Below are 27,739 nucleotides of genomic sequence, written 5' to 3' on the forward strand. Positions count from 1 at the left end.
ATTTATGATATTCTGCTAAAGAAAGCAGAGTTTAAGATAACCTTTTTCTAATAATTCATGACTCTTATGATTTCTCTTTGTGACTTCCAAAGAAGGATTACTTAAGTTTTTCTCTCACTTAATTTTTTGGAATTGAAACCACCGTGCTTATACATTGTCATCAAGTTCCTTTTCCAGGTAAAATGGCCTTTTTATGATTGCTATTGCATATTCAAAGGAAAGACCTTAATTTTCCTTTTTAGCCGCTCTAGGTCTTTTGTATAAGGAGGTAAGAAGAGAGTTGATTACAGACAGGTGTAGCTTCCGGTGGTGGGAGGAGACATGATTTTAGGTGGTCCAGAGACAGGGCATTAAATGACATTGCATTACACAATGAGAATTTAGTCCCATTCCAGTTTTTATGCATTCTTTCAGTTTATAAAGTATACTTATTTCTAGTTTTGAATATCTAAGATTTGCTAATCTTTCCCTTTTTAACAAAATGAGTGTGGACTTAGTTTTATACTGTTCAAAGGGCAACATTCTCTCCTGAAGTTTAGTATCATTGGTTCATTTCCATCATGTCTAATTTTTAATGCTACTTATTATTTAGGGTAAGTGATACCATTGTCTATTTATGGTATAGGTGGTGTACCATTTGGCATGAAGTTTCCTGAATATCTTTGGGGGCCATTTTTCAGCCTGCTGCAGTTATTTAGTTTGATATGACATTTCCAACTAATAGCCATAGACCCTAATACCCAGTGTCATTTCTATTTTGGTCCTTGTAAAGTTTTAAGTTACCTTCCTTCCTTAGGCTTTCTTTTTAAAGCAAGTTCTGAATTAGAAGTTTAGGACCCTTAATCAGGCCAAGAACTTTAAAATGTAAAATTTGCCAACATTTCTAAGTTTTTCTTCTGGGGAAGTCTAAAATCTTGGATGAACTCAGCTTTAATAATGAAGCGCAGGCAGGGTGAGTGTTAGACCCTTATGACAAAATAAAACAGTATATTAGAGATAACCTGTATTTTTTGTCATGTTAAAATATTTTTTCACCCTTTATTTTTACTTTGGAGGATATGCAAATGTTAGAATCCACAGTTCTTTTCCCTGGAATTCTTCAGACCAACCCTGCAGTCTCTTGCTGGGTGGCATTTGCTTGGCTGTCAGCATTCTCCGCATGGAGAAGATAAAGGGGCGAGAGTGTGCTCTTCAGTAGATAAACTTTTCACTTCACTCTCCAAGGTTCACTTTTCCTCTTCTGTGGTTCTTGAATCTTCTGGACCGGAGCTTCTGTCCTTCAGTTTTTCCACAGAATAAACATCTCCTGCCTCTTGCCAGGGTGGAGGAGGGAAGCTGGAGGTCTAAATGCTCCTTGTGAAGACTTTTACCCAGTCTGTTTCTAGTACCAGGTCTCCCTTTCACCCCTTCACAACCTTCTCGGTATCTGTTTCATATGTTACATAGCCTGTCCTGGGGAACGCAGCAGGAATTCCTCTGCTTTCGTATCCGTTGCTGCAAGCACTTAGTATTCAGTGTTCTTTGCTCTCTGCTCTGTTAACTTCTCCATCTACTTTCTGTCTTTCCAGAATTCGATGCGTTGTTTTCTGCTGTTGTCTTCTCTCCTGTTTTTCCTTTTCTATTGATACCTCTTTTCTGTAACTCCCATTTCAGTGAGGTTTCAAATCAAAGTGGATATAAATGCACATGTTTAGTCGACAACATTTATCAGAAAATCCCCCAAACTTCTCACAATGTGGTTTTGCATCTGTTGGCTTCCTTGAGCCAACAGTTCAAATAAATGAAGAAAGGGACTATTTTGAGTGACCAACTTAGCGACCTGAGTGAGGCTGCATAAAGTGGAGAGAAGATCCTGGTCAGGGGTGGGCAAAGCTTGACTTTTAATCTGCATCCCATTCTCTAATACCGCAGAAATATTCCAAAGGCAAATGAAGGGTGAAAAATGAAGAGGATTCTTGGTGCATCTACTTTTTAAAAACTCCTGGGCCTACGTTTGTTTGGTGCTAGTTACTTAAAACTTAGCAAGAAGTTAATTATGCTTTGCTATAGTAATTATAGTGAGGGAAGTGAAGTTGAATAGAAGGTAGAAGATATTACTACTGCTAAAAAAAAAAAAAAAAAAAAAAAAAAGAAGAAAGTATTTTGAATCCTGGCAAAATATTGAAGAACAGTGATAAAGATACTATATTAAAGTGATGATTCTATTGAGGGCAAAACCCCAAACACCAGCTTAGAAGAAAGTTCATTTACCTTTTGATTTAATGTTCTATTTTTCAGAGACATAACCTTGTAACACATCCAGAATTGTATTTAGTTTATTACTTTTATAAGAAAAAGGACAAGTAAAGCTAATGGATGGTATATTCAGGAAAATAAAGCTTAGGATATTTCTTTGTGTTTATAAAGAAATGTACTAGTATCTGATATTTACTAAAACACAGCAGTCATTAATTACCATGAAAGCCTCAATTTAAAAAAAAAGTAGATTAAATTGTATTTATAGAATTATAGTAAATCGAAGCAGAAAAGATACTTCTAAGATTATCTAGCCCAGTGGTTTCAAAACATGAATTTGCAAAGTTCTGGGTTTCTGTAAATTGCCTCAGGGGACCATGTGCAGGGATAGGTTACTAGGTAAGCATTCTGTTTATCTCACGGCAGCCCTGATTTATTTCTTTTATATATTGTACTTCTGGATAAGATTGTGTTTTAAAAAGGGCTTCATCTAAGTAAATACCATTTGTATCAACTGCTTTTTTGAAAGGTCACCAGTGATCTTTTTCCTTGCAAAATCAAGTTCATTTTTCAGCCCTTTTCTTACTGGATTATCTAGTGGTAGTCTGTACCGCTGTCCACACTTCCTTAAAAATACTCTCTTACGTGGCTTCATGCCATTTCTTCTCCATCTCACTCAAGCTTTTCGTCTTCTACTAGCCATTGAAGTTCAGGTTTCTAAAGGCTCAGTATGCTGGACCTTCATTTTTTACCATGCTCTGCTCTCTCCCTTGAAATCTCTTCCACACTTGAGTTATCTCCCGTAAGCCTGACTCAGACTTTTGATTTCTATTTAAGCCCCAGATTTGTTTATCTAATTGCCTACCCTGCTCTATCGCCTTTTAAATTTCTCAAAAACACCAGAAACTCAGTATACTTTGAAGCTGAACTCCATCTCTACTCCCCAAACAAACAAGCGAACATACAAACTGTACAAAATGATCCTTTCCCAACATTTCCTCCCTCAGTTGCTTATATGCAGTTACTTGAGTGAGAAATCTAGATGTCATCTTTGACGCCTTTCCTTCTTTTATCCCTCTAATCTGTCTCCAAGTCTTGCTTTGTCTCCTAAATCTCTCTTAAATTATTCCCTTTTCTCTCCATTACCACTGCCACACTCCAGTGTGACTTGTCATTCACTGCCTCTTGCCTGGACCACTGCAGCAGCGTCCTAACTGGTCCTGCAGCCTCCACTTTATCCCCTTCCAGTGTTTTCTTCATACCATATCCAGAGTCGTCTTCCTCCTTAATGTCTAGTGATTTTCCCTTGTTTTCAGGTTAAAGACCAAACCTAGATTTGAAGCCAGCTTACTCTCTTCTTTATCACATGCTGCCTTTTTTGTTTCCCCTTGTGTTTTGCTGTTGATATGAAAGTAACTGATATTTTTATTTAAAGGTGACTTAATTATATTACTTTATTCATAAACAGTGTTTTAAAAAAATTGAAGTATAAGTTATACTTGCCAAAATATTTAAATATTTTGAGAAAAATGGGTATTTTCTTTGAAGAAGAAATTGGCTGTTTATTTTAATATGAACCTCTAGTCTTTCTAAGGCTTAAAGCTCAAACTTTGAACAAACTGAGGTGATCATTTTTAAAAAGAAGTATCTTCAGATTGAATTTTCCATCTGGTTATTAGTCTATACCATAAACCAGATAGGTTTATTAGACCCTTTTATATAAGGTTTTCAGTCTTACAATTTCATTGACATTTTGAATTGCCAATCTTTTGTGGTTTGTTACCTAAAAATGAATATTTTAAGTGGGCCGTTTGGCATTTTAATATGCTATAGGTAGTAGATCTTTTACTTGACAGCTATTAGATCTTTCAGTTTAATTTATAAAGTTGATACTAGTTGTTTACTAGCTTTTGCAGGCGGTTTTAATGATTTATGTAGCATAGTAAATTTTTATTTGTAGTAATAACTGATAGATTTCTAACCTTTTAAAAATCATATTTGATTTTACTTTTGTCATCTGGAGACACGTTTCTAGATAAGAATTTTTGTGCCATTAATAATCCCTCACTATGAAATAAAAACAATTATATGTTATGAATTGCAAAATAGAGGTGGTAATAAAAACTTGAAATGTTTTCTTTGTTTTATTAAAATAAGACTTTTTCTTGTTTTATCTGCCAGCTATATTGTGATTAGTAAAACATAGAATTGTTTCTGTATTGAGTTTAGAGTATTTGCTCTCAAGCAATAGTGATATAATCGTTTTTTTATGTTTTCATCACTATCTTGATTTTCTATAAGGTGGGTCAGCTTGGTTTTATGTCTCACCCATTAATCAATTTGCATGTAAATTGAGTCAGCTTTGATTTTAATATTGCTTTCTTGTGAAATATTAACGTTTTTATTAAGTCTTTACTACTGCCAGGTATATTGAATGTTATGGATAGATTGTAAAATGAAAATTGGAATTAGTCTAATGTCTTGTCTTGAAGTACATGACGAATTAGAGTGGTTTTCCTCTGTAGCAGAGACGATGTTACCATGGTGAGAGCTTCTGTTGCCATGACATTTGCTTGCATATTTTGATAGGTCTTCAATTGAAGAAGGGCTCTGTTTCCTGGCAGACTGGAGAAGTGTCATTCTATCTTTTCCCCAAATATGTTATTTTTTTATGGAAAAATATGTAATAATTTCCAAAGAATTGTAATAGTGAACTGCCAAGGAAGAAAATACACCTTGTTTATTTTTAATTTTTTTTCCTTAATCAACTTTTGGAACACAGCAAAATATTCTTAGCTTGCTTTTGTGTAAGGAAGAAGAAAAGAGAAGAATATTATTGTTCTAGCTTTCTTAATAAATAAAACATTTGCTTTTCCATTGAATTTTGTTGACAAAATAAACAGCTGAAGAGGAATAATTTGTAATCAGCCTCAGCTAGGTATAGAGATATACTGTTACTGTACAACAAAAAGACACTGCTAATGATGATATATTGGTGGCAGAGAAAAGGAGAAATAAATGTAAATAAGGACTTCACAAAATGAAGGAATCAGTGAATTTCAAGAAGGTAAATATATAAAGTGCAAAATCAGTTTTCATATAAATGATACATGTTAAACACAGTGAATTAGGGATAGTTCTTTTTTATTGATAACATTTAATATTGAAAAATTAATGGTAGATTTTTAAAAATTGTGTTTTACAGTGGTATATTTTTAATTTGAATTTTAACTGGATAATACAGACATTTAACATGTAGTAAGAAAAATACAGAGAAGAAAGTCTCCCTCTCCTTCTTCTCCCCTCCCTCAATTATCTACTGTTGTTTGTTTTTAACTTACCTTCTCATAGTTTCTTTATGCATTTATAAGTAAATACAAATTTGTTAATACATTTTTATTCCCACTCCACTTTTCAAGGAAGGTAGCACACTATTTTGCACTTTGCTTTTCCAGATGTGTCCGGCCATATATTTTAATGTATATTTTGTTAGTGCTCTAGTTTGAGCATCTCGGGACATATTGGAATCAGCAGAAGGATGGGGCTTATTATTGATAGCTCCCATCCCTTATGCTTATGGGAGTTCAGACTTCTAGGAGGAAATATTTAAAAACATGCATTTTGTCAATTTAGAATAAATTTTCCTTTTGTTGTCAAAGTTCATTGATAACTTCAGTGGGGCTTTTTACTGGTAGACCAATTCATTTTGTAAAAGCTGCAAATTGAAGTATTCTGTAATGAATACATCTTTATACCAGCTGTTTCTTCTGCAACAAACTGTTTTCTTCCTTTCTGTATTACTCCCATTCAGCCTTTGAATATCAAATTAGGTGTGGCTTCCTTGGGGAAGCCCGGCTGATTCGGTGAGTGTGACTCTCCCCTGTGTTCCTACAATGCTCTTCTTCATACCAGTACTAGGAGCAGAGAAAATTATTTTAGTGATACTACGCAGCACAAATTAGCAAAAAAGGAGGGTAACATACTTGATGTATAAAGTAAGTAGGCTGCAGATGTTACTTGTATCTAGAGTTTGATTCCCCTATCAGTAGACCACTTTTATTTAGACTTGTGTCCACCGGAGAAGAGGAGAAACTCTGTGAGAATCTGCTAGCTGTCAGAGTTAGTGGAATTTTATACCAGACGGCAGTAGTGTTGGATATTAAGGGAGAGTTAATCCTGAGCTTTGGAATATATTAGCTCATGCCTTCATCTAATAAATTGGGTGGCTACTGTATGTTACACACGTTGCTGAGTAAGAAATCATAAAACTGGGTGAAGGCAGGGTTTCTGCCCTCAAAGAGCTATGAAGAAACTCGACCCTGCAGCAGTGTGAGAAGAGTGCAGACTGATGGAGTGGCAGGGGCACCTTGGTGGGCCCAGGGAGTAGGGCCAGGCTACTTTGGGAGATGGGGCCTGTGCCGGAGATGAGACAGGACAGATGGTTCAGTAGGCTTTCAGTGGGGCCTGAGTGGGAGAGAAGGTAAGTGGTTTAGGTGCTGAGGTTTATTCGGTTGTCTGAGCTCCCTCTTCCCACTAGACACGGCATTACCAGTTGCTTGTCCCTCCTACTCACCGCTCCACACAAAACTAGGCTAAAAGTAATTAGAAAACAACTGACTTAAAATTGGTTCCTTTTGGAACAGTTTTATAATATCTCATGAGATCATCTAACCCAACCTTTCATCATTTGCTTTCGGACAAATGATATAAATATGTAGTTTTTGTTAATAGTGGAAAGATTTCTGTATTACTGTGATTTGGAAATTTTTTGGACAAGTCTAACGATTTGGGTTATCAGTTAATCTGTAAAAAGAGGGAGTTTACTGCATGCTTTCAGTGCCCCTCATTTTTCTAGTATTCTTACTCAGGTCTATTAACTAGTCTTGATACTAACTGGGTATTTTCATTTAACTTGTCTTTACTCCCATTTCCTTACTGGTTAAAGTTTAATTTCATGTGTAGTTATATGGAACTGCCCAGACATGGAAAGTAAAGCTGAAGTTGCAGAAGTCTTTGTGTAACTGTATTTTTTCAGAAATTATTTCATTAGAAATGTAAGCTACAGGTTATTTTATATTAAAACAACAACAGCAAGAAGAAATTAGACTTGTGAATCAGATAATAGAAATAGTAATATGAATGTATTTTTGAGTAAGTTTTCCAACCTAAATAAGCCAAGAAATTGTATTAATTCTCTAATATTAAATTTTACTCTCAAATCACAACTTCACTTTCCATAAGTAGTAAAACTTTCATAAGCAGATGAGAAATGTCAGCAAGCTTTTGAAAATGGAATTCTCCGTTTTCTTCCCCTGCTTCTTTCTATGATACCTCTCCCTACTATCTTTACCAAGTTTGTGACTTTTTAGAAATGAAATACCAAGGGGTTGCCTTGAGCTATTTTTATAGGAGATTGACTGTTCGTCTCCTCTACATCAACAAGAACAGCATAGAGCACTGGGCCAATTTAGTCTCAGAAAACTTGAGCAAACTTCCCCTCAACTCAGGTATATTTGTGTTCTCGTTGCGTAGAACTTTCTTGTAGCCTAATTATTCTTCAAAATTCCATTCATGCATTTTTCCTATTCAAGAAACCTTCCTTTACCCCTGCCCCCTGATTTTCATGTTTCTCTGTTGTTCTTCCTCAGCAACTTTGTTTGTGTTCATTTGAGTTCTTCTCTAATCTCTCTTGGAGGTTACATTAAAAGCCTCACTGTGGTTGAGCCCACTGTCTTGGGAGAATTTGTATCTTCCCCAACTAGTATGGTACTAGGCACATAGTAGGTAGTTAGTGTTGATTAGGGACTTTTCCTCCATACAGGATATTTATGTGTCTTGTTTTGCAAAATAGGTGTTTGTTATTTGTTTCTCAGTGAAACATTGGCAAAAGGATATAATCAAGTCAATAAATCTAGAGTTGTTTTACTTTCCTGTCCAGTAGAATTACCAAAGAGGATTTTTTCTGCTTTCTTTAAAACTAAATTCTAGAAAAACAACAAAAATAAAACTAATATATGGTAAGGCCAGGGATCTTTCCTAGCTTCAGGATGTGATCCTTCTAAAGAGGACAGTATGTCTCAGGTTTCAGTGCAGGGCCTGGAATATATATTACGATGACATAACTGCTCACATTTTACTAGTGGAAATCATGGAGTAGCATGGGCTGCAAAGCATTTTAGGTGTCTCTGGTTTAGATATCCTGTTTTTAGGCAAGCAAAATGCTGTTGTTGCGTTTTTGCAAGTGAAATAGATGAAGCCCACGCTTTGAATTTGCTTTGAATCAAGAAGTTAGTAGTTAGGAGAGGCAAAGAAGAACCAGATATCTTGTCCTCTTTGTTGTTATTACTACTAGCTTCCTTTAGATCAGTTTCTCAACTTTGGTACCATTGACATTTTGGGTTGGATAATTCTTTGCTGTGTACAGCTGTCCTGTGCGTTGTAGGATGTTTAGAAACATCCCTGGCTTCTACCCACTAGATGGCAGTAGCTCACCCTTCCCTCCCCAGTGTGACAACCAAAAATGTAGGCATTGCCAAATATCCCCTGAGGGGTAAAATCTCTAATTGAGAACCACTGTTTTGTATAGCAGGTGTATCACTTCTGCCTCCATTTCATTTTCTTTTAGTTTTAGAGGACTTCTTTGGCACATGGCCATCCTGTACCTCTAAGCCAGGTTCTGCTCTCATTTGGTAAACACTTTCTTAAACATCTTACTTGGTTGCCTGGCATCTGCATTCATTACATTTTTTCTTTTTAAAGATAATAATGGACATCTCAGGTAATACTGGTAATTGCTTTCAGGCATAATCTATCTCTAATTTTTTATTGGACAACTCACCTGGTAAAATCAGATTTGGTTCTATAGAACTAAGTATTATATGTATCAATTAAATATAGCTTTGTTAATTATTTTACTCTAGATACATGCTGGTGAATTTAATGAAATTAAAGTGCATTGCTCCCTAATTATACATTGGAATATGTAGCTTGAAAGGATGTTTTTGTACCCTTGTTTATATTCAGCAAGATTCTGTATTTCAAGTTTGAGGACTCACAAATATTTATTTTTAAAACGCTTAATTCCCTGTATTATATAATATCTTTGACCTTATTATTTTGGGGAACTTGAAAAAAGGATTTTTAAATAGTTGTTGATATACATAGTCTTTTGTGAATAGTGCTAATTTAAGTCATTTCATAATCTAAAATATTCTATTTAAACATATAAATTAAAAAATACTTGAGACTAATATTTTATAAGTTTAAAAAATTTTCACTTTATTTTTAAAATTTTTTATCAAGTATTTATTGAGTATTTTACTAATTGTTTTGTAGGCACATGATTAGACATGATTTTACTGAAGTAGAATTTACATTCGAACAGGTATTTAAATACATTTTACTCATGGGATCTATGCCATTGCATTTATATTCAGTAATTCAGAACTACAGTATTTTTAAAATATAATTTCCTCAAAATTTTCGTCAGGCATTTCATTGATTTTCATAAAGGTGCTTTGAAATTCTCAGTCATGTCAAGTCTAGGTTTTCAGATGAATATAAATGGTTTGGTGTACAGTAAGATGAGGAATGACTTATGTACTTGAACTATTGCTGTGTAAAAACAGAAGAGTCAGTATATGCGATTCTCCATTAGATGATTTCCAGAGAGAAGAATGTGAAGGATAGCTAGTAGCTATTTTACAAATAATATTATATTAAAATTATGTTTATAATTTGTTATTAGGTACCCATTATGAAATATTTTAAAGCTGTACAATCATTAACATTTCCTAGATTTAGTAACTTAGATTGGTATTGGTTTTCTAAGTGGTCTCATACTCATAGTCATATAAATGAATAGGGAACAGAAGTAAATGATGGTGTGTTTGTACATGTGACATTCCCTTGGCAGCCGTTGTGAGTGGGGTTGGTGTGGGATGCTGACACTCCTTTCTCCCGTCACTCCTTTTTACCCTTCACTACCATAGGGAACCACTCTTACTAAAAGGTCTGTGATGTTTCTGTCAGATAGACTTTATTAGAAAAAAGACTAAATTTTATTATTATTTTTTTTAATGGGGTCACGACTGGAAAATTTAGCAGTTTTAACATTTATAAAAACATTTATATTCAGTAAGTCTAAAGAGGTTTATTTGTGATCATCCTGAAGGACATGTGTTACCTAAATGAATCTCTCAGGGCAAATAAATGGACGAAAACTTCCACTGAAATATTATGTATTTGATTTTATATTCATTCATGTTTAAGCACAAGCCTTGGGGGAAAATAGTGTGCATTATGTTCTTAAATTTGCTACAGATAAAATGTCTTTCCTATCAACTCCAATGGTTTGTCTTTCTTAGCGAAACTTGTTATACTAAATTTGTCATTATGTGGACTTCTGTTTGAAATAAGAGATCCGATGACTAGGGTTTTTGCATTTTTTCCTCAAATTTATAAAAATCTGTTAGAATGCAATTTGACTCGTATATCTAAAAAAATATTAGTAATGAGAACACTTAGCAGTTTTTCCTTCCTGAGTATCTTTCTCATAATACGGCCCCATCCCCCATAATGCCCTCGCTGAATTGACATACTTTCCTCTCCTTCAGGAGAGTCTGTATTTTTCTACCCAAGTGTTTTGCTCATATTTACGTCATGCTATAAGTCTGCATTCGTGAATATTACCCATTATTCAAAGCTTTCAATCTTCATTCCTCTATAATAAGTCCATAGCCACCAAAGTAAAAGATTTTCTCTTTTTACTATGTTCTAGAATAATTTAAAACACTTTTTTCCTATGCTGTAGTCTCTTTGATTAGATGGACAATGTTGTACAACCATTTCCACAACTTTTACATCAGTGCAAAGAGAAGTTTTGTAATCATTAGGCAGTAACGCTCCTTCCGCCCACCCCCTCAATGCCCCCCGCCTCCACCCCCTGCCCTTGGTACCGCTAATCTACTTTCTGTCACTATGAATTTGCCTATTGCGGATATTTCATACAGGTGGAATCATGCCATTTTTGTCCTTTTGTGTCTGGCTTATTTCACTTAGCATAGTGTTTTTGAGGATCATTCATTTTGTAGCATGTGTCAGAACTTCATTCTTTTCTGTGGCAGAATGATATTCCATTGTATGTATATACTACATTTTGTTTACCCATTTATATGATGATGGAAACCTAGGTTGTAGACATGTCAGTATCTGGGTCCCTGTTTCCAATTTTTTTCGCTCTACCATGTGCAGAGTCATATGGTAATTCTGTGTTTCAAAGTCAGTTTTTGAGGAACTGTCAAATTATTATCCATAGTGGCTGGATCATTTTATATTCCTTACAGCAACATACACGGTTACTAATTTCTTTACATCCTCTCCAACACTTGTTATTTTCCTCTAAAAAAAAAAAAAAATTACAGCCACCCATATGAAGTAGTATCTCATTATGGTTTTGATTTACATTTCCCTCATGGCTAATGATACTGAGCATCTTTTTATGTGCTTATTCACCATTTGTATCTCTTCTATGGAAGAAATGTGTATTCAGGTTCTTTGACAATTTTAAAAATTGGGTTGTCTTTGTTGTTGAGTTGTAGGAGTTCTTTATGTATTTTGGATATTAAACCCTTATCAGATATATGATTTGCACATTTTTTTCCATTCTGTAGGTTATCTTTTCACTTTCTTGATATCTTGTGATGCACAAGTTTTTTCGTTTTGATAAAGTCCAGTTTATCTATTTTAATTTTTATTGCTTGTGCTTTTGATGTCATATCTAACAATTCACCACCAAATTCAAGATCATGAAAATTTACCACTGTGTTTTCTTTTAAGAGTTTTATGGTTTTAGCTGTTGTATTTAGGGCATTGGTCCATTTTTAGTTAGTGTTTGTATATGATGGGAGATAGGGTTCCAAACGTCATTCTTTTACTTGTGGAAATCCAGCTGTTCCAGCATCGTTTGTTGAAGAGAATATTCTCTCACCGTTGAATGGACTTGGCATCCTTGTAAAAAAAATTCAACTGGCTATCAATGTATGAGTTTATTTCTGTACTCTCAATTTTTTTATTCCATTGGTTTAAATGTCTGTCCTTATGTCAACACCTCCGTTTTGATTACTGTAGCTTTATAGTAAGTTTTGAAATTGGAAAGTGTGAGTCTTATAACTTTGTGTTGTTCTTTCTTCAAGATTGTTTTGGCTCTTCAGGGTCTCTTGTAACTGCATATGGATTTGAGGATTGGCTTTCCTATTTCTGTTAAAAAGAAAAAGTTGTTGGAATTTTGATAGGGATTGCATTGAATCTATAGATTGCTTTGAGTAGTACTGACAGTTTAGCAATATTAATTCTTCTTAATTGGTGTTCTGAGACCAGTCCCAGTGTGGAGGGGGTTTTCCACACCAACAAGCAGTTCTCTGACACCAGCTGGGTGCCCTACAATTCAAATCAATTCTGACACTGTCTACCCAGTGATAGCGTCAGATTCAACAGGTTGAGGGCTCTTCAAAACTGTACTGCTTCCAGTTTCCCGACCCTCCCCACCCCTTAACTTCAGATGCCAGTTGCAAGTTCATGTTATTACCTGTGCTTCTAATTGACTAGCTGTAGATTGGAGGTTCCAAGGATCCTCTCCTTGGCCTTCAGACACCAGTTAAATTCCAGGTTGTTACCGGTACTTCTTACCACCTGGCTATAAATCAGAAGTTCCCGTGACCCCCTTGTCAGGTTAAATTAGTTTGCTAGGGTGGCTCACAGTACTCAGAAAAGTATATTACTTACTAGATTACTGGTTTATTATAAAAGGATGTAACTCAGGAATAGCCAGAGGAAATAGATACATAAGGCAAGGCATGGGGGAGGGGCGTGGAACTTCTATGCCCTTTTGAGGCACCCCCTCTTCCTGAATATCCATGTGTTCACCAACCCAGAAACTTTCTGAACCCCATTTTTCTTTTTTGTTTTTTATGGAGCCTTGATTACACAGGCATGATTGATGAAATCATTGGCCACTGGCAATTGATCCAACTTCTAGCCCCCCTCCCCTCCCCAGAGGTCAGAGGGGTGGGACTGAAAGTTCCAACCTCTGATCACTTGGTTGGCTCCTGGCAACTAGCCCCCATCCCTAGGTGCTACCTCAAAGTCACCTCATTAACATAATAAAAGACCCTTATCACTCTCTTCACTTTGGAAATTCCAGGGGTTTTAGGAGCTCTGTGCCAGAAGTGGGGATGAAGACCAAATGTATATTTATTAAAAATCACAATATCACTTTTCCTATCTACGAATATGGGATGTCTTTCCATTTTTAGGTCTTTTTAAACTTTTTCAGTAATGTTTTGTAGTTTTCAGTATATAGACCATTCATTTCCTTCGTTGAATTTATTTAGGTATTTTGTTCTTTTAGATGCTATTGTAAATGGAATTGATTTCTTAATTTCCTTTTTGGATTATTCATTGCTGTTGTATAGAAACAACCAATTTTTTGTATTGATAACACCACCAAAGTATTACATTATTAAGAAGAAATTTAACAAAAGTTGTGCAAGACCTGTATACCGAAAACTACAAAACATTGCTGAGGGAAATTTAGGAAGACCTAAGTACTAAGTAAATAGAGAGATTTGAAGTGTTCATGAATCAAAAGATTCAGTATTGTTAAGATGTTATTTTTCCCTTAATTGATCTGTTAATTTACCGCAGTCTTACTTAAAATCCCAGTAAACTTATTTTTCATAGAAATTGACCAGGTAATTTTAAAGTATATGTGGAGGGCTTCCCTGGTGGCGCAGTGGTTAAGAACCTGCCTGCCAATGCAGGGGACACGGGTTCGAGCCCTGGTCCGGGAAGACCCCACATGCCGCAGAGCAACTAAGCCCATTCACAACTACTGAGCCTGTGCTCTAGAGCCTGCGCGCCACAACTACCAAAGCCCGCGTGCCACAACTACCGAAGCCTGCATGCCTAGAGCCCATGCTCTGCAACAAGATAAGCCACTGCAATGAGAAGCCCACGCACCACAACGAAGAGTGGTCCCCGCTCGCCGCAACTAGAGAAAGCCCGCGTGTAGCAAGGAAGACCCAATGCAGCCAAAAATTAAATAAATAAATAAATAAATAAATAAATAAATAAATAAATAAATAAAATAAAATATATGTGGAAATATAAATGCTACATTAGCTAAGAAAATTTGGAAAAAGAAAAACAAAGTTTGAGGACTTACATAACCTGCTTTCAAAACTTAATATAGAGCTAGAGTTATCAAGACAATATGCTATGAGCAGAAAGAAAGGCATATTTATCAATCCAACAGATTAGTAAGAATAGAAATATATCTATATCTATAAACAACTGATTTTTGACAAAGATGTCAAGGCAATTCAGTGAGGGAAGGATAATCTTTTAACAAAGGGTGCTGGATGAATTTGATATCCATCTGCCAAACAACACAGTCCCTTACTTCACATCTTATAAATAAATTAACCTCAAATGGATCATATACCTAAAAATAAGAGTTAAAACTATAAAATTTCTCTAAGAAAATGTAGTAGAAAATTGCAGTGACCTTAGGATAGGCAAAGATTCCTTAAAGAGGGCACAAAAAGCACAAATTGTAAAAGTTTAAAATTGATGATTTTGAAATGATGCTCAACATCACTGATCATCAGGAAAATGGAAATCAAAACCACACTGAGATATCACCTAACACCAGTTAGGGTGGCCATCATCAAAAAGTGAAAAGATAACTTGCTGGTGAGGATGTGGAGAAAAGGGAACCCTTGTGCACTGTTGGTAGGACTGTAAATTGATATAGCTCTTATGAAAAATAATATGGAGGTTTCTCAAAAAATTAATAATAGAACTTACATGTCATTCAGCAGTTCCACTTTTAGATATGTATCCGAAAGAAATAAAATCAGCATCTTGAAGAGACACGTGCATTCCCATCTTTACTGCAGCAATATTCACAGTAGCCAAAATGTGGAAACAACTTAAGTGTCCATCAGTGGATGAATAGATAAAGAAAATAATGGTATACATATACAATGGAATATTATTCAGCCTTAAGAAAGAAGGAAATTCTGCCAATTGTGACAACATGGATGAACCTGGAGTACATTATGCTAAGTGAAATAAGCTCTTATATATATATGGAATCTTAAAAAAAAAAAAGTCAAACTTAGAGTGTGGAATGGTGGTTACCAGCGGCTGGGGGGTAGGGGAAGAGGGGAGATATTGATCAAAGGGTAGAAACTTTCAGTTACAAGATGAATAAGTTCTGGAAACCTAATGTATAGCATGGTGACTGTGGTTAATAATAAAGTATACTTGAAATTTCCTAAGGGAATAGATCTTAAATGTTCTTACAGCATACACAAAGAAGTAACTGCGATGATGGATATGTTAATTAGCTTGATTGTGGTAATTATTTCACAGTGTATACATATATCAAAACATCATGTCATATACCTTAAATTTTTTATTTCTCAATCATACTTCAATAAAGCTGGAAAAAATAGGTGATTTTGACTTCATTAAAATATATTCAAAAGAAATTGTTAAGAAAATGAAAAGGCAAGACAAAAACTGGTAGAAAATATTTGCAGTACATGTATCCAAACAAGGCTATTTATCCAGAATATGTAAACAACTCTTACAGGTCAATTATAAGGAGATAACCCAGTAAAAACAAGGGAAAAATTTTGAACAGACACTTCACCAAAGAAAACACACAGATAGCAGCAAATGAGCAAATTAGAAGATCTTCAACATCTGTCATTTAGAGAAATGCAAATTAAAATTATGAGACATACTTTAGAATTAAAAAGACCAACAATACCTAGTCCTAGGATGGATATGGAGCAGTTTGATCTCTCATGTATTACTGGTGGGAATGGAAGATGTCACTGCCACTTTGGAAAACGATTTGACAGTTTCTTGTAAAGTTAAACATACATTAACCATGTGACCCAGCCATTCTACTGCTGGGTATTTACCCAAAAGTTATGAAAACGGATGTCCACACAAACGTTCAGACCAGCATCATTCCTGGTAGCCTAAAAATGGGAACAACCCAGATATCCATCAACTTGTAAATGTATAAACAATTTGTGGTATATGCATAGAATGGAATCCTGCTCAGTTTAATAAAAAGGAACAAACTACTAATATATGCACCAGCATATAGAAAACCTTGTGCAAGAATTTCTTATGAATTCTAGAAAAGGCACAACTATAGTGATAGAAAGAAGGTCACTCTTGCCGGAGAGTTGGTAACAGGAAGCTGACTGCAGCTGTCAAGAGGAAACTTTTTGGGGGTGATTGAAATGCTGTATATCATGATTCTGGCGACTGTTACATGATTGTATCCATTTGACAAAATTCATTAGTTAATTTTATTAATTATGAATTATCCCACAGTAAAGCTATTGAATAAGAAGGAACAAACTTTTTAAAAAATGATCAAACTTCCTTTAAGTTATAGTAGGATTGGAGGGAATAACAGGTTTCATTATTTTTGGAGACTTTCACAAACAAGTGTCTACATGCTTTGGCAGGAAAAAGAGGTCGTCAGTAAGATGGTTGATATCTAACTTCACTCATCAGTTGAAAATAACAAAAATTATATTCAGAAAAAAAGTAGTGATTTTGCTTAATGAAAAAGTAATTGATATTATATTTAATAAATCAAATGTTTAAGTTTTTAGCTTCATATTAACTATTATCATCATTTTAATTCACTTTAGAAATATAAACCTGGTCGATGTGATGATATTTTGAAATGGAAGCCTCCCAGCTTGAATTCTGTGGATTTTCGCCTAAAGATAACAAGAATGGGAGGAGAAGGGTAAGTATGCCCCTTTGTTTCCCCATGATTTTTACATGAAATAATACCATTTGCATAAGGCTTCACTGTTTACCGGGTATTTTACATATACTTTACAAAAAGAAAGTAAAGTACTTTTACAGTATACTTTATGTATGTACCCATACATCTATCTCATTTTCCCAGATTACTTCTTTGACCTATCACAGCTAACATGTTGGTAGCATCCTTTAAACTTCACTAATTTTAGTCTTAAAAAAAAGTTATATAGAAAAATGAACTTTGTTAAATTGTAAAAGTGAAAATACATTTTACTTGAAAGTAATCCTGTTCAGTGAATTACAAATATAAGATATGATCATTAATATTATAATTAAATGTTTTGAAACAAGCCTTTTTTCCTTTGAAGGAAACTACTTCATGTTTGCCTTTGGATAGCAAACACTTATCTATACTTTATTAGGGTAGGGTTTTAATTGTGGAATTACATTACAATTTTTCATTATGTTCATTAAGTGTTAATTTTTTCATTTATTGGTTAATCTTCATTTTTGACTTCATTGATTGCTATTTTAGAGTAAAAAATGCTTTAGCATGAATATTTTCATTGTTTTTCCAAAGCCTTATTTAATTTTACCTTGTTCCACAATTTTTTATGGCATCTCATATAAGTAAATGCATAACAACAAAACAAGAAATGTTTAATCAAGAAAATCATAAAGAGAAAGTAAATAAGATAACGCTGGCAGAGAGGTTAAAAGTATACCAATGCATGCCATAAAATTCTTTTTACTTGCCAAAGATAAACCACAGGTTTGTTTCTTTGTAGCTAATGGAATGAAGGATATACGATGAGTTATATGAATCCAGATTCCAGAAGATTAAGTCTCTTAAGAGACTGTATATTTTCAAATAAAGATACTGTGTAGTGTGGTGAATCCTAACTAAAAAGAGAATTTTATTAAGTCATATGGGTATCAGTTTTCAAAAAATAGAGTAGTTAGTATTTTACATCCTTAAATAAGAGTTTGTGACTTAATAGCAAAGTACAGTTTAGCCAGAACAATTATCTGGGGCCCCAAATAGTGTTGTTTAGGTATTTCACTGTCTATTGGCCTGGTTTAATCCAAAGATAGATAGATAACTTTTGACTGTAGGATTGGATAGAATATGTATATTCTATAGAATAATATAAAAGATTAGATAGAGAAATAATATTGGCAATCTAGAATATCTGTATGCCAGATACTTTGTCAATAAGAATAATCTTTAGTTTCCTGCTTATCAATACTTATCCAAAAATATTATTTCTCTAATTTAATCTTAGCTATGCATTGGTATTAACATTAATGTCAATTGATCTTTTATTAATTATTAACCAATATTATCAATATTATTATAACACTATTAACTACTACTAATATGAATAATTATATATTATTAATCAATATTTTTTTGAAACTGCCCCCAAACACATTCCCCCTCCCCCCCATATATATAAAATATCTTTGGATAAATATTGCTAAGTAGTAAGCTCAAGATTATTCTTCCTGACGAAGTGTAGGGTATACAGATATTCTGGGTTCCTGGTTCACTTTGGAACCTCCACATCAAAAGTCATGCAAGCTGAGTGTAGGCTTATATGTTTTTCTGGAAGTGGCTTAAAGAAGACCACCTCTCTTCTAAACAGTGGCGGCTGAGGGATTAATTCAGATGGTGCCGCCTGCATCTTCTTCTTCTTTTTTTTTTTCCTTAAAAGTCACAGGTGAATATGGTTCTTTGGAAATAAGCCTTCAAAGATGAAGTAAAATTTGTTAAATTGCCTCATTACTAAATCTTTTATTTTGCCTAAATGCTGTATTTATAATATTTAGTTAAGGAGTATAAAACCTTGTGTGTTTCTGTTGATTGTTTCATTGAGTTTTGAAAGATGATTTTGTTTTGCTTTTTACAGATTGTAATTCTTAGCAACACTTAAAAGCTACATGAAGCTAAATGTAGCATGTCCATATTTCTGTGTTAGAAATGATATTAATTTTTTCCTTCCATTTGTCCATTGCAATTAAATATAGCAAAGTGTAATTCAGTTTAGTAGTTTGTCATTTGCTTTTATTCTTAGTATGTTTTAAAATATATATTTTAAAATTTTACCTATTTGAATGACTTTTTATTAAAAAAATGAATTATTTTTGAGTCTAGTCCTCTTTAAAACACACCAGAATGTCAGCATTTAAGGTGATTTTTCGGATAGCAATATGCAAGTTACATTGGTGTAGGTACATGATTTATTTATGTAACATGGGTGTCAGTTTTCAAAAATGGGGTGTTTAATATGAACTATAACATGATAATTATTACATAAAATATGTATTATTCAGTTAGCTGGGGTAATATGCTTTTTTTCATGGAGAGAATGTTATGTATTATAGCAGTTTTCACAAAATAAATGAGTTTATATCTAATACTTATGTTTGATGCAGTATGTTAGAGAGCATTATGAGAAGTATGCCTGTAATAGTTTGAAAGGAGAGTAGCCATGTCTCTGAATCATAAGAATTGTAGCATGTGATTAGTGAAGTGGGGCTAAGATATTAAAATACCATGAGACATGATACTATACATAGAGAATCCTAAAGATGCTACCAGAAAACTACTAGAGCTAATCAATGAATTTGGTAAAAAAGTAGCAGGATACAAAATTAATGCACAGAAATCTCTTGCATTCCTATACACTAATGATGAAAAATCTGAAAGTGAAATTAAGAAAACACTCCCATTTACCATTGCAACAAAAAGAATAAAATATCTAGGAATAAACCTACCTAAGGAGACAAAAGACCTGTATGCAGAAAATTATAAGACACTGATGAAAGAAATTAAAGAGGATACAAACAGATGGAGAGAGATATACCATGTTCTTGGATTGGAAGAATCAACATTGTGAAAATGACTATACTACCCAAAGCAATCTACAGATTCAACGCAATCCCTATCAAACTACCAATGGCATTTTTCACAGAACTAGAACAAAAAATTTCACAATTTGTATGGAAACACAAAAGACCCCGAAGAGCCAAAGCAATTTTGAGAAAGAAAAACGGAGCTGGAGGAATCAGGCTCCCGGACTTCAGACTATACTACAAAGCTACAGTAATCAAGACACTATGGTACTGGCACAAAAACAGAAATATAGATCAATGCAACAGGATAGAAAGCCCAGAGATAAACCCATGCACATATGGTCACCTTATCTTTGATAAAGGAGGCATGAATATACAGTGGAGAAAAGACAGCCTCTTCAATAACTGGTGCTGGGAAATGGACAGCTGCATGTAAAAGAATGAAAGTAGAACACTCCCTAACACCATACACAAAAATAAACTCAAAATGTATTAAAGACCTAAATGTAAGGCCAGACACTATAAAACTCTTAGAGGAAAACATAGGCAGAACACTCCATGACATAAATCACAGCAAGATCCTTTTTGACCCACCTCCTAGAGAAATGGAAATAAAAACAAAAATCAACAAATGGGACCTAATGAAACTTAAAAGCTTTTTGCACAGCAAAGGAAACCATAAACAAGACGAAAAGACAACCCTCAGAATGGGAGAAAATATTTGCAAATGAAGCAACTGACAAAGGATTAATCTCCAAAATTTACAGGCAGCTCATGCAGCTCAATAACAAAAAAAAAACCCAATCCAAAAATGGGCAGAAGACCTAAATAGACATTTCTCCAACGAAGATATACAGATTGCCAACAAACACATGAAAGAATGCTCAACATCATTAATCATTAGAGAAATGCAAATGAAAACTACAATGAGATATCATCTCACACTGGTCAGAATGGCCATCATCAAAAAATCTACAAACAGTAAATGCTGGAGAGGATGTGGAGAAAAGGGAACCCTCTTGCACTGTTGGTGGGAATGTAAATTGATACAGCCACTATGGAGAACGGTATGGAGGTTCCTTAAAAAACTAAAAATAGAACTACCATTCGACCCAGCAATCCCACTACTGGGCATATACCCTGAGAAAACCATAATTCAAAAAGAGTCATGTACCAAAATGTTCATTGCAGCACTATTTACAATAGCCAGGACATGGAAGCAACCTAAATGTCCATTGACAGATGAATGGATAAAGAAGATGTGGCACATATATACAATGGAATGTTACTCAGCCATAAAAAGAAACAAAATTGAGTTATTTGTATTGAGGTGGATGGACCTAGAGTCTGTCATACAGAGTGAAGTAAATCAGAAAGAGAAAAACAAATACCGTATGCTAACACATATATATGGAATCTTAAAAAAAAAAAAAAAAGGTCATGAAGAACCTAGGGGCAAGACGGGAATAAAGACGCAGACCTACTAGAGAATGGACTTGAGGATATGGGGAGGGGGAAGGGTAAGCTGGGACAAAGTGAGAGAGTGGCATGGACATATATACACTACCAAATGTAAAATAGGTAGCTAATGGGAAGCGGCCACATAGCACAGGGAGATCAGCTCGGTGCTTTGTGACCACCTAGAGGGGTGGATATGGAGGGTGGGAGGGAGGGAGATGCAAGAGGGAAGAGGTATGTGGATATATGTATATGTATAACTGATTCACTTTGTTATAAAGCAGAAACTAACACACCATTGTAAAGCAATTATACTCCAATAAAGATGTTAAAAAAAAAGAAAACCATGAGACAAATTAATTTCTTTTCTTGATTGTGTTCCTAATATTTCTACAAAGCTTAGTATGGAGTGGAATGTCTTGAAAGGTATAATGTAAATACCAATCTTTGAAAATGTCTACAATGATTTTTTTTTTATGAAGCCTTAGGCTTTCAAAGTATGGTTTTGAATCTCCCTTAGCTGCTGTAGTAAAGTGGTTATAGTATAGATTCTTGTTAGATTAAAATTTAATGCAAATAGAAAAATCTATTAAATGTCCTGTTGATGGCATTTAAAATCTAAACTTTGCTCTTTTCCCTCCTTATAGTACCATTTCTGAAAATTCAAGGTATATTAACTTAATGTTGATTTATTATGGCCTAAAATAACTTGTGTATATCTTAGCAGTTTACGTTGTGTTGAGCTTTACAGACATACAATTCAGATTTTCAGCTGAAAGCTATACATTGCTTTAAAATTATTGTGGGTTTATATTAACTAATCTCCAACTAAAAATCGTGGTCTTTGTGAAAAGCTAGGATTACAAAGGTTGTCTGTTTTCTGGAGAGTGCAAACTCTTGAGTACGATGTGAGTGACTTATAGTGAGCTGTATAAACTTATTATTTGTATAGCATAGTTTAGAGCACAGATTCTAGAGCCAGGCTGCCTGGGTTTAAATCTTCTTGTTTCCTGTGTGACCTTGAGCACAGCCCTTGTTTCTGTGCCTCAGATTCCTCATTGGTAAAATAGGAATTGGCCTTGTAAGACTTTTGTGAGGTTTAAATGAACTAATATATGTAAAATATATATTAATATATATAGCAATTATATATTGCTATTATTTTTGTTGTTTTCAGTAAGGTAGATTTAAAAGTCCATATTCCATTTTTGCCGATCCTACAGTTCTGTTGTTTGCTGAACTGTGTAAATTTCACTTTTGTTTGTGAATCATTTCCTGTTTGATTCCAATCCCTGTTAATTTTTCCCTTTTAAAATGCATACATCTTCAATTTATTTGTGTAATTAATTATAACTTGTTGAACACCTGGAGAGCAAGAAATAACAGAAATCACAAAATTTTTATGTATAGAATTTTTTGGTAATAAATGTCTTAAAATAATGTTGACAATATGTATAGTGGTTAAGAACATGGGTTTTTGGCCAGGACTGCACAGAACCAAATCCTAGCTCCACTACTTCCTTGCTGTTGTTACTTAATCTTTTTAAGCTTCCTCATCTGTAAAATGTCCACAGTAATAGTGATTCGCTCATAGATTTGTTGTGAAGATTTATTCATATTCTGTATTCAGTTGTAGGAGTGAACAAAGTAAATATGGGTTCTGCCCTTATAGACTTTACAATTACAAGCTACTGGCCTAAAATGCAGAAATAGTATTGCTTTATGAGGTTTTGTAGGATTAAATGTAAGATGCATCTTAACCAACTCAGGTCTGGGCATTTGAAGTTGAGAAATGCTAGCTTAATAAGAAGCACAATGAAGTAAGTGGAATCAACTACATGATTCTACTTGAAAATGTATGAACAGGTCCTCTTAACTCTGCTGACTAAACTGTTTTTTTTTCCTTTTGCTCAGATTTATCTAAAGAAAAGAATAATCTGATTCTCATGCTTACTTGAACAAGTGTTATTATTTTTAAGAAACAAATTATAGTGGTAAAATATTCAGACTGCTGAAAAAAATGTTCTTGTATAAGAAAGGATTCAGTCACCAAGAATATAGCTAATAAACTGTAGGGGGAAAAAGAGTCTTATTTCTCTGCTGAACAGAGCCATTTTCTTTTTTCCCCCCTCTGTTCTATTTTGGAATGAAATGCTTAACTCTTTTATTTACAGTTTATTAAAAGAATTATTTTAAATGAAATTAATTAGAGTTAAAAACACTAATATAACCAATATTATTACATAGTACACTTAGTAACTGAGCTATTTGGCATATAGCTAGCTGGTCGGAGGGGTATAACAATGGCTACTTTTATTTTTTAGCAAATGGCCCATGGTAACTGCTTTGTTTATCCTATTTGAACATATTCTCATCACGCAAACATTTTTTAAGACAAACGCTTCCTTGGGTTTCAGTCCTTTGAATGGTTACTGTATCAAGTTCTTGATTATGCTGTATTTCCAAGTGGGCCGGGTGAGGGAAGGAGAAGCTGTGGCTGGCTGTTCAGCTCCTCTGCCCGGCTGTCTATGAGGTATTAGCAATTCTTCTCAACCCTTTGCTTTTGTCTTCCCTACTTCCTACAGAAAATCGTTCTCAGGCCATCTACCAAAAATAAATATTGTCAAAGCACCTAGGAGAAAAGGAGCACGTGGTTTACAAACTTGTGCTTGTAACGTCGCTGGAGTCAAAATACTTTTTTTTTCACTTGTTAATTTACTGAAGAGAAATTGGCATTACCTTTGTTTTATCATTTGGTTCTTTGGCATTTAACTGTTTATTCATTTCAAATTATTCATTACAACGAGAACCTTTTGCTTGTGTCATTTGTTCTAATTTAATGTATGTTTTACTTAATTGCAATTTTTCTAAGTTAGCTTTTACGTTATGAGGAGCTTGTTACCTGGGAGATATCCCTGGGGAATATTGTATAGATTAAATACTAGTGTAGTTCCTACTTTGAATCACATCGGAGAGAATGTGATTCAAACTAATCCAAGCAACCTGTGAACATAGTATTTTACTATAGACCTTCTTGAGTTTGTATCGTATGCATAAAGGAGAGTCACTCTCCATGCCATGATATTAGTCTACTGCAGAAACAATAGTGTTTATAACAGAAATATCACTAAGCCTTAGTAAAATGAAATGCTCATGTTTTAGTCTAATGGCTTATATTTGATATAATTATGGATGGAATTTTAGAAATTAGCAATTTGCTACAGCTTACGGTATTAGGATTTGGCCTGGAGCATTGATGAAGTTACTACAAATTTATTGCTGAACATCCCAAGCTCAAATCTTGTTTATATCTTATGGGTAAAATGAGGAAAAATTTGAGCTTTTTAGCCACTGTGCATTTCTCTGTTTAATGCAATTGTGGGATAAATTAAATAGCTCTGATTATTAAAATAATTTTAAGATAATTAGTGACAGAATTATATTCTTTTACCTCTCACAGTCTGTTTTGAACCAAGCCATTTAATTTGGTTTAAAGAGTTAATTATGACAAGAGGATATTTAATATCCTCTAACATATGACAGCTTCAAAATATAAATATGGTAATTTATTGTAAAAAGAAGAAAGCTAGGGCACATCATTGTTAATGCAGTCCTTTTATCTCTGGAAAATGGAACTCATATTAAGCTTTGAATCTCAAGGGAAAGGATATGGGGGAAGGGTATGGAAGGAGCTCATTTTGTTCTTTGTGTACATCAGAAGACTATCTTAGCAAACTGGACTTCCAAGTGTTGAATAATGGGATAGTAAGAACAATTATGATCCATGATTTTTGCAAAGCTTCATGAAGTGGTGTTGCTAGTGGTTGTTTTCAGTATCTTACTTTTATTATATTGGTACCTGTTATATATGACCTTGGTTTTCAAAAAATTATACTCAATTATATGTAGGAAACGTATTTCATTGTGTCATAACAGTTTAAGCTTTAGATTTTGTAAATGCACATATACATACCAGCATTGTTCAGGGTAAACACTACAGATTTAACAGTTGTATTTATAGTACATTACCACCTTGTAATATTTTAATTAGAAACCTCTATCAACTAGAAGTTTTCTATATCTGCAGCTCAAAGATAGTTCATGTTCATGCTGATAAACAGAAGTCATTGCAGGTTTCATACGCATGTTTTCAGTCATCAGAGGAAGTCTAGATTATGCAGCTTTTTAAGAAAGTACATTCTGTTTTTATTTAATTGTTTGAGAATTGATGATCTAAATTGTAGTAAATTAACACGTTAGTATCAAAAGTATTTTTCCTGACCATTATACAGTGACATGAGTTCCTCAGATATCATCAAATTTACCTCTTCTGAGTAATGTTTTAACTTTAATAACTAGAGCTGGACTATGTATTATTTAGATTTTAAAATTGCTTCAGCATTTAAATATGGTTTTATAGTAGAAAGTATAGACTGTATTACATAGTCTCAAGAGAGTTTAGAATACATTAACTGTAAATTACATGAATTCATTACTAAGAAACAAAGACCTTTATTCATCTTTTTCAGAATCTAATTTATAAAAATGAAAAAGAAATCACTATCCTCTTTGTCTTCCATTTACTTTTGGACTTTCGGCATAGTAAGTAGCAGTGCTAGTTAAAACTGATTAATCACTATTCAGTAACCATTCCTTGAAAACCATCTGTGTGCAAACCACATTGTGAGGTGCTTGGAATAAAAAGATGGGTAAGCCCTATCCTGAAGGTATGAGTAGCTTGACTGGAGGGACAGATGTAGATAAATATCAGTGTGACAGATGCTGTACTATCAGTGTGAGTAAAGTACTGCAGAAGCCCAGACAATCTTATATTACATATAAAATATTTTAGTTGTCAATAATAGTACAATGAAGGTTCTATAGAAGAAGGTTCATTTGAGTAGAACTTTGTAAATACATAGGCATGGCATTCAAGATATATGGTCTAAAAAAAGTCATGAAATTACATGAAATGTTTATTGAATCACTGGAGTTTATGGAAGTGAACACTTGAATAAAGTAGGCTAGGACCAGATTGTGATAGACCAAGAAAACCAGAGTAGAGAATTAGGACTAACCATGGAGAGTTAGTGATCAATGAAAAGAATTGATATTATCTGTGCTTTAGAAAGTAACTGGCTAGAAGATAGAGATTGATAACATATTCTAATCAGTTTTACAAGCCAGAAACCTATAAATCATCTCTGTCTACCTTACCTGGTTATCCAGTGAAGTCCTGTTAGTTTTACTTTCTAGATACTGCTTAAATATGTTGACTTTCTTTTGTTCCCTAGTCATGATCTTAATTCAAACAAGCATTGTATTACCTGGACTACCGAAATAGCCTCTAACTGATCTTACCTTACTACCCTTGTTCTCAGGTAGTACATTGTCTGATGTTAGTAGACATTACTAGAACTCTGTTAGCTTTTTTCTTCCCACTTCTCTCTTTTTGGTTAGTGGTTGCCTGCTGTAGTAGGTTGAAATGTGTCCCTCAGAAAGGTATGTTGCATGCCCTGGTACCTGTGAATGTGATTCTGTTTGGAAATAGAATCTTTGTAGATGCAATCAAGGTATAAGTGAAGATGAGGTCATACTAGAATAGGGTGGGCCCTTAATCCAATATGACTAGTGTCATTAGAGAGATATAATTAGAGGGGAAGGGATATAGAGATGCATGAGGAGAGAAGGCCATGTGATGAGGGAGGCAGAGATTGAACTGCTGCAGCTGTAAGCCATGGAATGCCAAGGATTGTCAGCAAACCGCCAGAAGCTAGGAAGAGGCAAGAAAGGATTTCTCTTCCATGGATTTCAGAGGGAGCATGACTCTGTCAACATCTTTTTAAAATTAAAAAAAAATTTTTGTCTATGTTGGGTCTTCATTGCTGTGCGTGGGCTTTCTCTAGTTGTGATGAGCGGGGGCTACTCTTTGTTTCAGTGCGCGGGCTTCTCATTGCGGTGGCTTCTCTTGTTGCGGAGCACGGGCTCCAGGCTCACGGGCTTCAGTAGTTGCAACATGTGGGCTCAGTAGTTGCGGCTCACGGGCTCTAGAGCACAGGCTCAGTAGTTGTGGCGCACAGGCTTAGTTGTTCCACAGCATGTGGGATCTTCCCGGACCAGAGCTCGAACCCATGTCCCCTGCATTGGCAGGGAAGCCCCCTCTGTCAACATCTTGATTTCAGACTTCTAGCCTCCAGAACTGTGAGACAATAAATTGTTGTTTTAAGCCACCCAGTTTGTGGTACTTTCTTATGGAAGCCCTAGGAAACAAATACACCTTGTATATATTGTTTTACCCTTTAACTTTATTCTCTTTCCT

The 27,739-nt window shown here is 34.5% G+C and overlaps 1 protein-coding gene across 4 annotated transcripts in view; it reads left to right on the forward strand.

The window, feature by feature from the left end:
- Positions 1 to 27,739, forward strand: part of RNGTT (RNA guanylyltransferase and 5'-phosphatase) — a 322,597-nt gene that overhangs the window by 121,931 nt on the left and 172,927 nt on the right. For all 4 annotated transcript variants that reach the window (XM_082473970.1, XM_082473967.1, XM_082473968.1 and 1 more), the window contains exon 13: positions 16,983 to 17,083. In XM_082473970.1, coding sequence (XP_082330096.1) covers positions 16,983 to 17,083 — 101 coding nt within the window. The remainder of the gene's footprint in view (positions 1 to 16,982; positions 17,084 to 27,739) is intronic.

This window comes from Balaenoptera physalus (genome assembly GCF_965194825.1).
Source record: "Balaenoptera physalus genome assembly, chromosome: 9".
In the NCBI taxonomy this organism is placed as follows: domain Eukaryota; kingdom Metazoa; phylum Chordata; class Mammalia; order Artiodactyla; family Balaenopteridae; genus Balaenoptera; species Balaenoptera physalus.